General features: G+C 45.3%; 1 protein-coding gene across 1 annotated transcript; it reads right to left on the bottom strand.

Annotated features, from left to right (window-relative positions):
* Positions 1-1,947: 1,947 nt before the first annotated feature.
* Positions 1,948-12,768, bottom strand: LOC147087775 (putative G protein-coupled receptor 139). The gene is made up of 2 exons (XM_085977830.1): positions 12,617-12,768; positions 1,948-3,035 (listed from the first exon to the last, which is right to left on the bottom strand). The coding sequence occupies exons 1-2, from the start codon at positions 12,681-12,683 to the stop codon at positions 2,125-2,127; spliced, it is 978 nt and encodes a 325-aa protein (XP_085833956.1). The 5' UTR covers positions 12,684-12,768; the 3' UTR covers positions 1,948-2,124.
* Between the last annotated feature and the right edge of the window lie 336 nt (positions 12,769-13,104).

Raw genomic sequence — 13,104 nt, 5'->3', positions numbered from 1 at the left:
GTAGGTGATACAAACAAGCCCGTATGTAGATGCCACAAACATGGCCGCCTGTAGGAGATTCAAATATGGCCATCTGTAGGTGACATAAACATGGCAGTCTATAGATGACACAACCATGGCCGTCTGTAGGTGACACAAACATGGCCGTCACTCGGTGATTCAAATATGGCCGTCTCTAGGTGATTCAAATATGGCCGTCTGTAGGAGAAACAAACATGGCCGGAAATTGATGAAACAATCATGGCCGTCTGTAGCTGATAAAATCATGGCCAGCTGCTGGTGACACAGGCATTGTTGTCAGTAGGTGAGGGAAACAGTTTGTATGTGACGCAAAGATGTCAATCTGTAGTTGACAAAAACCTGGCTGTCTGTAGGTGACATAAACATGGCCGTCTGTAGGTGACACAAATATGGTCGTCTGTAGGTGACACAAACTTGGCCGTCTGTAGGAGGCATAAACATGGCCATCAGTATGTGACACAAATATATGACCGTCTGTAGGTGACACAAACATGGCCGTCTGTAGGAGACATAAACATGGCCATCAGTATGTGACACAAATATATGACCGTCTGTAGGTGGCACAAATGTGGCCGTCTGTAGGTAACACAAACATGGCCGTTTGTAAATGACACAAACATGGCCGTCTGTAGGTCATACAACCAAGACCTCTGCACGTGTCTTACACATAGCGGTCTGCAGGTCACAGAAACATGGCTGTTTGTAGCTTACACAAATATAACCATCTGTAAGTGACACAAATTTGGCCTTCTGTAGGTGACAGAAACACGGTCGCCTGTAGGTCACAGAGAAACGGTCGTCTGCAGGTGACACAAAGATGCCGGCTGTTGTTAACACAAACCTGGCCGTCTATAGGTGATACAAACTTGGCCGCCAGCTGTTGCCTTTTGCCCTGTGGTGGATGACGCCACAATCATGTCAGTGATTGGTGCTTTTTGAACACGGATTCCGGCTCCAGCCCCACGCCCAATGTGTGCCGCGTGTGACTCCTGACCCAAGGCTGCAAAACCACTTTGGGACGTTCCAAGTTTGTGACAGGCGGTAAATAAATTGATATTTCCAACTTTCTTTTACAATAAAACATTTACTTTCCTAGCTATCAATAGTTCAGAAGAAAATGACCAATTTCCTGTCAAATCAATTTACCCTTCAATCTTTATTCTTAATTCTTCAAAACTCACAAAGTAACTTGGACAAAAAGAACAAAGTAATACCACATTACTGTTAGAATACAGCAGGGCCAGGCACTAGTTATCCACTCAGTGACTGCCCGGAGTACAGAGTGAGATCAGAGGCTGAAAATTACTTACCAGAAGTGTGGAATATGAACAGCAAAAAAAAATTCAGTACACATTAAATAACAACATGTAAAATAAATTGAAGGTTGTTCTCATTGGTTGGCTAAAATTTGCTGTTACAGATCCCCCAACAGATACAACAAAAACAACTTTCTGTCAATACATTGCAAATCGATGTAGGATCAGGAAGTTCTGTGACAGTTCAGGGACGGGAATCTACTTCTTACACTTATTGCTGCCAACAAACTGCAGCTGTCAATCTTCGGCACTAAGCTCTGGGATCCACCCCTATACATTACTGGCTCTCTACCGCACCTTTGTTCTGTAACCTCCTGTGAAGCTCCTTGGGATCTTTTACTCCGTTAAAGACGCTGTATAAATGTAAGATGTTTTTGCTGAGAGGCTGAGATGAGGTGGACCCAATGGAAGGAATCTCGTGAGGAGCACAATAAGCAGCACAGACTAGTTGGGCCGAATATCCGGTTTCAGTGCTGCTTAATCTTTTAATATAAGCACCAGAACTACCGCTCAGCTCTGCCTGCCTTCCTATTGACGTTGCTCTTACTCTGGAAACTGCAAGTGAAATGATGCACTATATATGCAAAAAGCTAGTGGTCCTATCCCGAAAGACAAGGTGAGAACTCTCAGTCAGAAATGCTGCTGCGTTCTAAAAAAAAGTGCTTGCCCCGCCGATGGTTCTATTTTCAGATCACCAGCGATTCCTGATGTAATACAGTTGATGGCATTCTGGGGTAAGTATTAGATTTATGGGCTGGAAACACTGGGACCCGAATCTGGGCTGCGCTCAGTTGTTCTGCTTCTTAATTAATTGAATAATTGAGGCAACCGGATATTTCCCCGCACTCTTCAACTGCTCTCTGAACTTGGACTGGGTCACCCCATAAATAAATGTGTTTGTGCAGCAACTTAAATTCTGCAGCATATATCCGACTTCATTAAAGATAGATATAGAATCATTGTGATAATTGGAATCTACACCTCTAATGTAATAGTATATGAAATATATTACATATACCGACCACAGAAGTATGAAGCTGCCAGATATGGTGAAGAGTAAAATCACAGACTTCCTTCTGCTCTCCATCTCTGGGTCACTGCGATTCTCTCCCTTGCTCTCACCCCTCAGTACCTTACGGACTCGACTGGCCACTAAAATGTGTCTGACTGTCAGAGCGTTGAGCAACAAAATGAAAGCGAATGGGAGCAATGGAGTTAAAATTGTGTCAAGCCAGTCATATTCGACCCAACCGGGCTCAGAATAATAGCTTGGTTTTACGTAACAGTACCATGGCACATTGTCGATTATCTCTCCTGGTTTAAATATAAAGTAGAAGGGAACGTTTTTTAAACAGAGCAGAATGCAGGTTGTTGCCAGAACCATAGTCGCAGTTTTCTCAGTGCAATATTTTGTTTTCAGATTCTGGCAACAAATGGCCACAAATCGATCGAAGGTGAAAGTGACGGTGAACCAGACAGAACAGTCTGTGGCTGCACCGACCAGGACAGTGCGAACACTACACACAGGAGTGATGACCAGGAAACACATTGGGAAATAATACCAATTGATCTGGTTCAGTATGACCTCAGTGATGATGACCAGTAGATCTGCCGCTGCCATCGCCACCAGATAGCGAGTGGTGCAGGTGGAGAGCCCACACTTTCCCCGGGACAGGATCACAATCGCCACTAAATTAACTGAAAAAAAGAGCAGGGAAAAGAGAGTGCAAACTACTGATCAAACATTCTCCGTATCTGGGCCCAGAGAATATGGGCCGTATTTTATAACCAAGAACGGGTTGTTTTTTAGTCGGGTCAGAGATTATCAGGTTTAAATCTCCATCCGACCACAGCCCGCCTCCAGACCACCTGCTTCCGAGTTTAACAGATAAATCGGACTACCATCCTGGCTCGTGATTGGACCGCCCCCGGATTTGCAGAACCCTTCCCGTGTTCGGGGATCAGATCACACCCTGGGATTGGACAGCCATCACCCCCCGGGGCCGGGGGATCGGAAAAAAACCCAGGATCGGCCACCCAGCATCTCAGGGCCATGGACTTGGTCCTGCGATCTTCTCCAGATTCCTCCCCCCCCGACTGAAACCCAAGCTGGCCAATCCTGCTGACTTCATGCAGGGAAGCAGTCAACGACAAAACTATACCCTGCCTACCGAACCCGCCTGGTCGATATCAAAAGCACAATATTAAGAATGCTGTAACTCTGATAAATACAGATAATGATGTGGACACACATCAAGTCAGGCATCATCTGTGGAGAGAGAAACAGTGTTAACATTTAAGTTCGACTATCTTTCATCAGAACTGAAACATATTAGATATTAACAGTTTTAAAGCAATGATAGAGCCAGAGAAAAGTAGGGGAGGGGAGGAAAGAACAATTGAGAGGTCTATGCTCGGGTGGAGGGCAGAAGTGATCCAGGAATAAAATGGATAATTGGTCAAGGGAGATAGGACAATTAAAGAAATAAAAGATTGGACCAGATCAGGAATAAATGGCTGTAGCAGAATAACAGAGGGGGAGGCAAGGACGGAAAATCTGTAAAAGAGGAGAAGGTTCCAGTGACCAGGGAATCTGGCAGAGAATGGTGGGTGGACCTCAGATATATGCACCAGCCTTCATCCTGCCCAAGACTGGTGTGCCCGCCCTCTTCCATCCACCACATCAAGCTCACGGCTAGCTGGTCAGAGACAAGGGCTACCTGCTCTCCATCTGGTTCATGACTCCCCTCTGCAGACCCAACGCCCCTGCCCAGCAGTCATATAATGAGCGCCATGCTGCCACCAGGAACATTATCGAGCAGACCATCTGCATGCTGATGCAACAGTTCCACTGCCTTGACCGATCGGGAGGAGCCCTCCAGTATTTGCTGGAGCGGGTGTCACATTTCCTGATGTTTGCTGCATGCGCCACAACTTGGGAGCCCAGCCCTTGCCACCTGGGATTACGGGAGCACCTCAGGAGGAGGAAGAGGGTGAGGAGGATGTTGAGAAGGAGTTCGAGGAGGAAGAGGAGGATGAGGACCACGAGGAGGTAGACGAGGAGGAGGAGCAACAGGAGAGAGGGAGGAGACATCCACTCTATCAGTCTTCCAGAAGGGCGGTCCATGACCAACTCAAATAACTGACATACGAATGAAGTATACCACAGATCTCCATTGCTCACCACATCACCATCTTTACTTCAGGCCATATCACAGCGCAAAGAAGAAGTGAGAGACACCACTCAAGGATCAAAAGTTAATGAATAAATTTATGAATAATCAGTGAACACATACTTAATAAAAATGAATTAACTATTCACGCCTGTGCAGTCGCTGGGTGCTTCTCGTTACTGTGTATTTGCCCACGCCAGTGCTCCTACGATGTTTTGACCTACTGGCTGCAGCAGGACTGGTGGAAGGCTGCTGAGTTTCCCTGCGGGATACTTAAGATGGTCTTGAAGAGCGACTCAACCAGCTCTGGGCCTGGAAGGGCCAGCTAGAGACTGCACCACCTCAGCACGGGCGGCAGTTGCCTGGGCTGGCTGGATGACAGGCAAAGGCTTAGTGGCATTTGTGGGAGCAGGAATGCTGTGATTCTGGAGAAGACAGCAGGTTCCTGCTCCACTGATGCACTGACACTCTCCCGGGGCAGCACCACATCATCCCAAGAAATCTGTTGGAACACAGATTGTTGACCTGCTGAGATATCGTGAAAGCTCTGGTCGACAGTGATAGACTCAGCCACGATGGCAGCTGTCAGAGCTGAGACTGCATGGCACCTGTCTGAGTTTGGATACCACCAAGAAAACACTGCATTACAGCACTAAACGTTGTGTCACTTCTGCCTGTGCTGCAATGGAAGCTGCCAGCTTGCCATTCACAGGCGTCTTCGGGTCTGGGACTCAAGGTCTCTCTGGGAATCTACCATTCCTTGCAGACTGGAAATGATGGGATACAAGGTGTGTGCAAAGCATTGTGCAAGTTTGTGGGCGGACTCCTCCATGCTCTTTATCATTGCCGATGTGATTTCGGGCAACCTTGCTATTGCACCTATCATCTCCCTGTGCATGCCCTTCACCATTCTTCTAGCAGCCTCACCATCGAGGTCCTGATCTGAGTCCTGTGCAGCCGAACTCCCAGTCGAACTCGCCCTCCTGGGAGATGGGCCCCGAGCTACCCTTTCCCCCTTACCTTGCTGCAGCCCACTCGTCACCGGTGCCTTCCCTTCTGCAGATCCGGCGACTATACTAGCCTGTAAAGAAGGAGTAGTGCCAGTGTCTGAGCTGGTGCCTAAGGGAGAGAGAGGCAATGACTCGGTGTGTTCTTCCTCCTCCTCTTCTTCCACCTCGCTCTGTATAGTGCCCTCAGGGACAGGCTGCTCAGCTGCTTGCTCATTACTTTAAATCTTACTGGCACAAGAGTCATGCTAAGGTGAGGGGAGGGGACAGAAGGGGAGAAATGCATGCATACAGTCTGATTAGTGGGAATGTGTGAATGGCTTGTGGCGTGAGGGGGAAGAGGGATGTTGGAAGAAGGATTAGGATAGAATATACCGTTGTTGTACCCAAGGGGGTCAACGTCGCCGGGGGCCACGGCATCCACCACCTGGCGCCCAATAATCTGCAGCACTCGTTTCTCCAGCGCAGACAGTGCTTAGGTGTCGACTTGGACACCGCATGCGCGCTACTGCCCCCTCCTGTTCTGAAAGACCTTGGAAAGGAAGGAAAGGAAAGGAAAGTGTGTGAGTGATTGTGGAACAATGTGATTGGCTGATGTGCTTGCCATCGGTGTATAGGTGTCTTTGTGTGCAAGGTGTGAGATGTGGCTGTGAGTGTTGGTAGATAGATTTTGTTGGTGGTTGAGTGCTGCGGGTGTGGTGCTTTTCGTGGAGTGTGAAGATTGGTTCAGATGGCGGTACATAGATTTGTAGAAGCATTCACTCACCCTGTCCACGCAAATGAAGTCGCTAAATTTCTTCCTGCACTTTGTGCGGATCCAGGGGATGACAGTTCTGCCCAAGACGTGCTGCGCTACTTCCCTACCCATGGTGCAGAAGGCTTCTGGCGAGGGCCTTCTGCCACTTGCTGGGTAGTGCACCGCCATCCATCTCTCCACAGCGAACACCAATGCCTCCAATGTTTAATCGCAGAATCTGCAGGCACTCTCCCTGGGGCATGGATCTGCAATGACTACAGCTGCTTTAGTCCTCCAACTCCTTTTCCTTGACCTGCTGAAGCTTGCTGAGGCAGCTGCACAGCCAGCCATGCTGAGAATGAAGTTCTGCAGCATCAATGATCCTTCCCTTCCAGAACAAGAAAAAGCCTGCGGCAATCATGACTTGTGATTAGAGTGCTACTGATATTGGTCCACCCTTTGAGTGTAACGCCAATGAGCTTGCGGTTAAAAACTTGAAATTGATTTCCAATCATTTATTTGAGCATTGTGCATGAATGTTGCATGCTCGCTAAAGCATTAGCGCCTGACACTAATTCTCCAACTTTTCTAATGCTACAGCCCATTCCTAGGCTATGATGAATTTCTAGCCCTCTGAATCATAGATAAGAACTGATCTGTCAAACATTAATCAGTTTCCGAAGTGCAATAATCAAAAACCACAGCCTAATATTCAGCCTGACTAGTAGACAGATAATGAAATTCAGCACTCATGACCCACAGGCTTACAGGAACGTGTTGGGGGAAGGGGAATATTCAGCACTAAAACAACTGAAGTGCTTACAGTAACTACTCTTAGTGTAAGAAAAGTATTTAAACCTGTTTCTGTTCTTGCAGCTCAATATCAATGCATTTCACTTCATACGCATTTTTAAAACATCTTTACCCAAAAGCAAAAATATTCTCTTTCGCCATCAATTTCGAACATAGGATTTAGGAGCAGGAGTCGGCCACTCGGCCCTTCGAGCCTGCTGCGCCATTAAATAAGATCATGGCTCATCCGATTAGTCCACATTCCCGCACACCCCCGATAACCTTTCGCCCCCTTGCTAACCGAGAATCTATCTACCTCTGCCTTAAAATATTCAAAGACTCTGCATCCACCGCCCTTTGAGAGAAAACATTTCTCCTAATTTCCATCTTAAATGGGTGACCCCTTATTTTTAAATAGTGACCCCTAGTTCTAGATTCTCGCAGAAGAGGAAACACCCTCGCCACATCCACCCTGTCCAGACCCCTCAGGATCGTATATGTTTCAATCAAGTCACCTCTTACTTTTCTGAACTCCATCGGATACAAGCGAAGACTGCACAAACTTTTCTCATAAGACAACCCGCCCATTCCAGGTTTTGGTCTAGCAAACCTTCTCTGAACTGCTTCCAACGCATTTACATCCTTCCTTAAATAAGGAGACCAATACTGTACACAGTCCTCCAGGTGTGGCCTCACCAATGCCCTGTGTAACTGTAGCTTAACCTCCCTACTTTTGTATTCAATTCACAGAATCACAGAAACCTCACAGTGCAGATAGAGGCCATTTCGGCCCATCGAGCCTGCACCGACACATATCCTACCCGATCCCCGTAACCCCTGCACCAATACATATCCCACCCTATCCCAATAACCCCACGTATTTAATCCCCCTAACACTAAGGGTCAATTTTTATCATAGCCAATCATCCTAACCCGCACATCTTTGGACTGTGGGAGGAAACCGGAGCAACCGGAGAAAACCCACGCAAACACGGGGAGAATGTGCAAACTCCACACAGACAGTCACCCGAGGCCGGAGTCGAACCCGGGTCTCTGGCGCTGTGAGGCAACAGTGCTAACCACTATGCCACCAAAATGAACAACTTCACATTTTCCCACATTATGCTCCATTTGCCAGATCTTTGCCCTTTCACTTATCCTATCTATATCCCTTTATGGCCTTCTAATGTCCTCTTCACAATGTATCGTCATACCTAACTTTGTGGCATTCGCAAATTTAGCAACAATACGATCGGTCCCTTCATCCAAGTCATTTATACAAATGTACAATGTTGAAGCCCAGCACTGATCCCTGTGGCACACCACTGGTTACATCTTGCCAATCAGAAAATGACCCATTTATGCCTACTCGCTGTTTCCAGTTAGCTAGCCAATCTTGTATCCATGCCAATATGTTACCCCCTACAATATGAGCTTTTCTTTTCTGCAATAACCTTTGATGTGGCACCTTAACAAATGCCTTCTGGAAATCTAAGGACAGTACATCCACAGTTTCCCCTTTATCCACAGCACATGTTACTTCCTCAAACAACTCCAATAAATTTGTTAAACATGATTTCCCTTGCACAAAACCATGTTGACTATGCCTGATTACTTTGAACTTTTCGAAGTGCCCTGCTACAACACCTTTAATAATCGTTTCTAACATCTTTCCTATGACAGATGGTAAGCTAGCTGGCCTGTAGTTTCCTGCTTTCAGTCTCCCTTCCATTTTGAATAAAGTTACATTCGCTATTTCCCAATCTAATGGAACCTTCCCCGAATCTAGGGAAATTAAAAAAATTAAATGCAACGCATCAACTATCTCACTAGCCACTTCTTTTAAGTCCCTAGGATGAAGTCAATCAGGCCCGCGGACTTGATAGACCGCATCTCCAACAATTTGCTCAGTACCACTTCCCTGGTGATTATAATTATCTTGATTTCCTCCCTCCCTTCCATTTCCTGATTTCAGCTATTTCTGGGATTTTAGTTGTATCCGCTATAGTGGAGACCGATGCAAAATACCTGTTCAATTCAACAGCCATCTCCTTATTATCCATTATTAATTCCCCAGCCTCACTTTTTATAGGACCAATGCTAACTTTGTTAAATCTTTTCTTTTATAAATATCTATAAAAACTTCTACTATCTGTTTTTATATTTCTAGCTGGCTTTCACTCGTACACTAATGTTTCTCTCCTTATTAATCTTTTAGTCATTCTTTGCAGTTTTTTACATTCTGTCCAATCCTGCCACCCATCTTTGCGCAAGTTTCAGCTTTTTCTTTAAGTTTAATATTGTCTTAAAATTTTTAGTTAACCACGGATGGTGGTTCCTCCCCTTGATATTTTCCTTTCTCGTTCGATTGCATATATTGTGTGTATTTTGAAACATCCCCTTAATTGTCTGCCACTACAACTCTATTGATCTATCCCTTAACCTAATTTGCCAGTTCACTTTAACTAGCTCTGCTTTCATGCACTCTTAAATGTCCTTATGTAAGCTTAAATTACAAGTCTTGGACCCACTCTTCTCTCTGTCAAACTGATTGTAAAATTCAATCATATTATGATCGCTGCTACCTAGGGGCGCCTTCGCTATGAGGTCATTGATTAATACTATCTCCTTGCAGAACACCAGGTCTAATTTAGCCTGCTCTCTGGTTGGCTCCAGAACGTGATTTTGTAAGAAACTATCCAGAAAACATTCCAAGAACTCTTCATCGATGCCAACTTTGCCCGTCTGATTTTTCCAGTCTATATGCAGTTTAAAATCCCCTGATTATTGCTGAACCCTTCTGAGAAGCTCCCATTATTTCTTCCTTTATACTCCATCCTACCATGTGGTTACTGTTAGCTGGCCGGTACACCAATCCCACAAGTGACTTCTTGCATTTATCAGTTCTCATCTCTACCCAAACCGCTTCTACATCCTGGTTTCCTGAACTTAAGTCATCACTCTCTATAGTGCTAATACCAACATTAATTAACAGATCCACCCTTCCAACTTTTACCACCTTCCTGGCCTTCCTAAATATCATGTACTCTTCAATATTCAGGTCCCAATCTACATAATCCTGCAGCCATGTTTCTGTAATGGCTATCAAATCAGATTTATTTATTTCTATTTGCGCTTTCAGTTCATCTGCTTTGTTTCGCATGCTAATTCCGTTCAGATGCAGTGCCTTTAGTTTTGTCTTTATATTACTTTTGTAACCTCTAGCCTTATCTGTTGATTTACTCTTAGCTGTGTACTCTCTATAATTTCTGTCACTGTCTGTTTAACATTTTCCACGTTAATATCTTTTTCTATTGCCTTGTCTCTAATCTTTAAATTACAACATCTTCCCTAATTTGATCCCATGCCCCCAATATTTAGTTTAAAGCCCTCGCTACTACCCTAATTATACGACTCGCCAGAACACTGGTCCAAGCACAGTGCAGGTGATGACCGACCCAAATATAGATATCCTACTTTCCCCACTACTGGTGCCAGTGCCCTAGGAATTGAAACCAATTTCTCCCACACCAGGCTTTCAGCCACGCATTCATCACTCTTATTTTATTTGCGCTATGGCAATTTGCTCGTGGCTCGGGGAATAATGCAGATATTGTTACCCTTGATGTTCTGCTTTTTAGCTTAACCCCTAGCTGCTCATACTCTCTCAGCAGAACCTCTTTCCTAGTACTACCTATATCGTTGGCACCTACATTGACCACGACCACTGGCTCCTCCCCCTCACCCTGCAAGTTCCTGTCCAGCCCAGAGCAGATGTCCCGAACCCTGTCACCGGGCAGGCAACACAGCTGTCTGTAATCTCACTCTTGGCCACAGCGAACTGTTTTTATTCCCTGACTATGCTGTCCCAAATTACTGCTACATTCCTATTAACTACCCCCGCTTGAACGGCTTCCTGTATCTCGGTGCCATGGTCAGTTTGCTCATCCATCCTGCAGCCACCACTTTCATCCATACTTTTCGCAAGAAGCTCAAACCTGTTGGACAATTGCAAAGGCTGAGGCTCCTCCACGTCCTGGATCCCCATACCTGCCTCACTCGCAGTCACATACTCATGCCCTGGACCACTGACCAAATCAGAAGACACTATCCTAAGGGGTGTGACTGCCTCCTGGAATAAAGTGGCCAGATAACTTTCCCCCTCCCTGATGCATCGCAGTTTCTGCAGCTCGGCCTCCAGCTCATCAACTCTGAGCCGAAGCTCCTCGAGCCGCAGACACTTACCGCAGATGTGCTCATCCTGGATCACGCATCCAGTAGCTCCCACGTACTGCAGTCGCCACACATCACCTGCCCTGCATTAATTATAGAGGTTTAATTACTTTATTTTTATTAATTAATAAACGATACTACTTTTAATAAGATTTGTTACTGATACAAATTAGTACTATTGAAACCTCACAATTACTAATAAATGTTCTTGGCTTTAAATGATAAGGGCAGTGAGCAAAATACTCACCAACCAATCCCTTAACCTTTTTGCTGTGATGTCACCTTTTATTTTTCTCCAAATGAGGGGAGCGGGAGCGGGGTGGTGCCACTGAGCCGAACGTCCGCTGGTTCTCCGTACCCTCTTGTAAAGCTTTGTAACTCCTGCTCTCCTGGAAGCTGACAAAGATAGAAAAAGAAAGTAACAGCTCCCTCCCCGAACTCCCTCTCTCACCAAACTCGCAGCTCTACACTCTGTTCCGAGCTGCACTTCATAAAACAAATGGAGGGGAGAAATCAGTCACCTAAAATAGTGATTACAAAGTCGAACTGAATTCTTCCACTCTGGTTAGTGACCCACACTCAGTAAAATTCTACAGTGAGAGATACTCCAAGTAATACATATTCACTGGGGTCAGGTGTTCCACTCCGGTTAGTGACCCACACTCAGTAAAAGTCTACAGTGAGAGGTACTCCAAGTAATACATAGTCACTGGGGTCAGGTGTTCCACTCTGGTTAGTGACCCACACTCAGTAAAATTCTACAGTGAGAGATACTCCAAGTAATACATAGTCACTGGGGTCAGGTATTCCACTCTGGTTAGTGACCCACACTTAGTACAATTTTACAGTGAGAGATACTCCAAGTAATACATAGTCACTGGGGTCAGGTGTTCCACTCTGGTTAGTGACCCACACTCAGTAAAATTCTACAGTGAGAGATACTCCAAGTAATACATAGTCACTGGGGTCAGGTGTTCCACTCTGGTTAGTGACCCACACTTAGTACAATTTTACAGTGACAGACCATTGCACTAACACCTTTTCTCAGAGACATTTCCCGGAATGAGGACTGATTTAACTGTACATCATGTTCCACTAACGGGAATAACTTGATCATTCAGAGAGCCTGTGAGCTACAAACAGGTATATTTTCAGTTCAGGAAATGGCATTAAACAGGTTGTGTCAAGACACTAGACTTAACGAAATTACCAAACACTGATCGCACGTCTGTAAAACTATGTCCACTAGACGAGCATGTAACATTATCAGCCAGAGAGCTAAAGCAGAGAACAGCTCACATACAGATTTACACTACTTCAATGGTTATTATCACTTACCAGGAACTCCAATGACGGCAAGGATCATGTAATATATTTTCTGGACACTCTCAAATGTGTGATACATTTTCTGTGTGAAGCGATGTGTCCGTGCTGCAGGCAATCTCTCTGAATTATACTCTGAGCCGAATCCCACAGCCTTTCATTTATACACTGCGCGATCTCCACGGGGAGATTGAGGTTGCAACATTGTTAAAAGGTTGAACAAACAAGTTACGACAGCCAAGTTAATTCCCTGTTATAATGGAATATATTTAGCGCTAAGTTTTAAATTGAAAACCCCAAAGACTTGAGAATTCTGATCATATTAATTAACCAATGGAAATTGCAAGCTGTGTTCTCCCAGCACTAGGTTTGTTGTTTCAAACACCTTCAGTGCATCTCATATCTCATATTGTTTCTGTGATGTCCTTCATGCTGTTGTGCTCATTCAGTAATCAAACTGCAAATGCTAGAGTGCCCTCTCAGTGCAGCACTCTGGGCTGGGG

This window comes from Somniosus microcephalus, unplaced genomic scaffold, assembly GCF_052327205.1.
Source record: "Somniosus microcephalus isolate GS21.2 unplaced genomic scaffold, FLI_Smic_1.0 unresolved_chr5, whole genome shotgun sequence".
Taxonomy (NCBI): domain Eukaryota; kingdom Metazoa; phylum Chordata; class Chondrichthyes; order Squaliformes; family Somniosidae; genus Somniosus; species Somniosus microcephalus.
The sequence above is the reverse complement of the archived record's forward strand: the minus strand, read 5'-3'. Positions and strand labels throughout refer to the sequence as shown.

Bases quoted from the DNA above. Each gene is read 5' to 3' on its own strand.
- LOC147087775 (XM_085977830.1), bottom strand. From the start codon at position 12,683: ATGTATCACACATTTGAGAGTGTCCAGAAAATATATTACATGATCCTT. The intron at 3,036-12,616 runs GTAAGTGATAAT...TCTTTTTTTCAG, and splicing joins TGCCGTCATTGGAGTTCCTG to TTAATTTAGTGGCGATTGTG.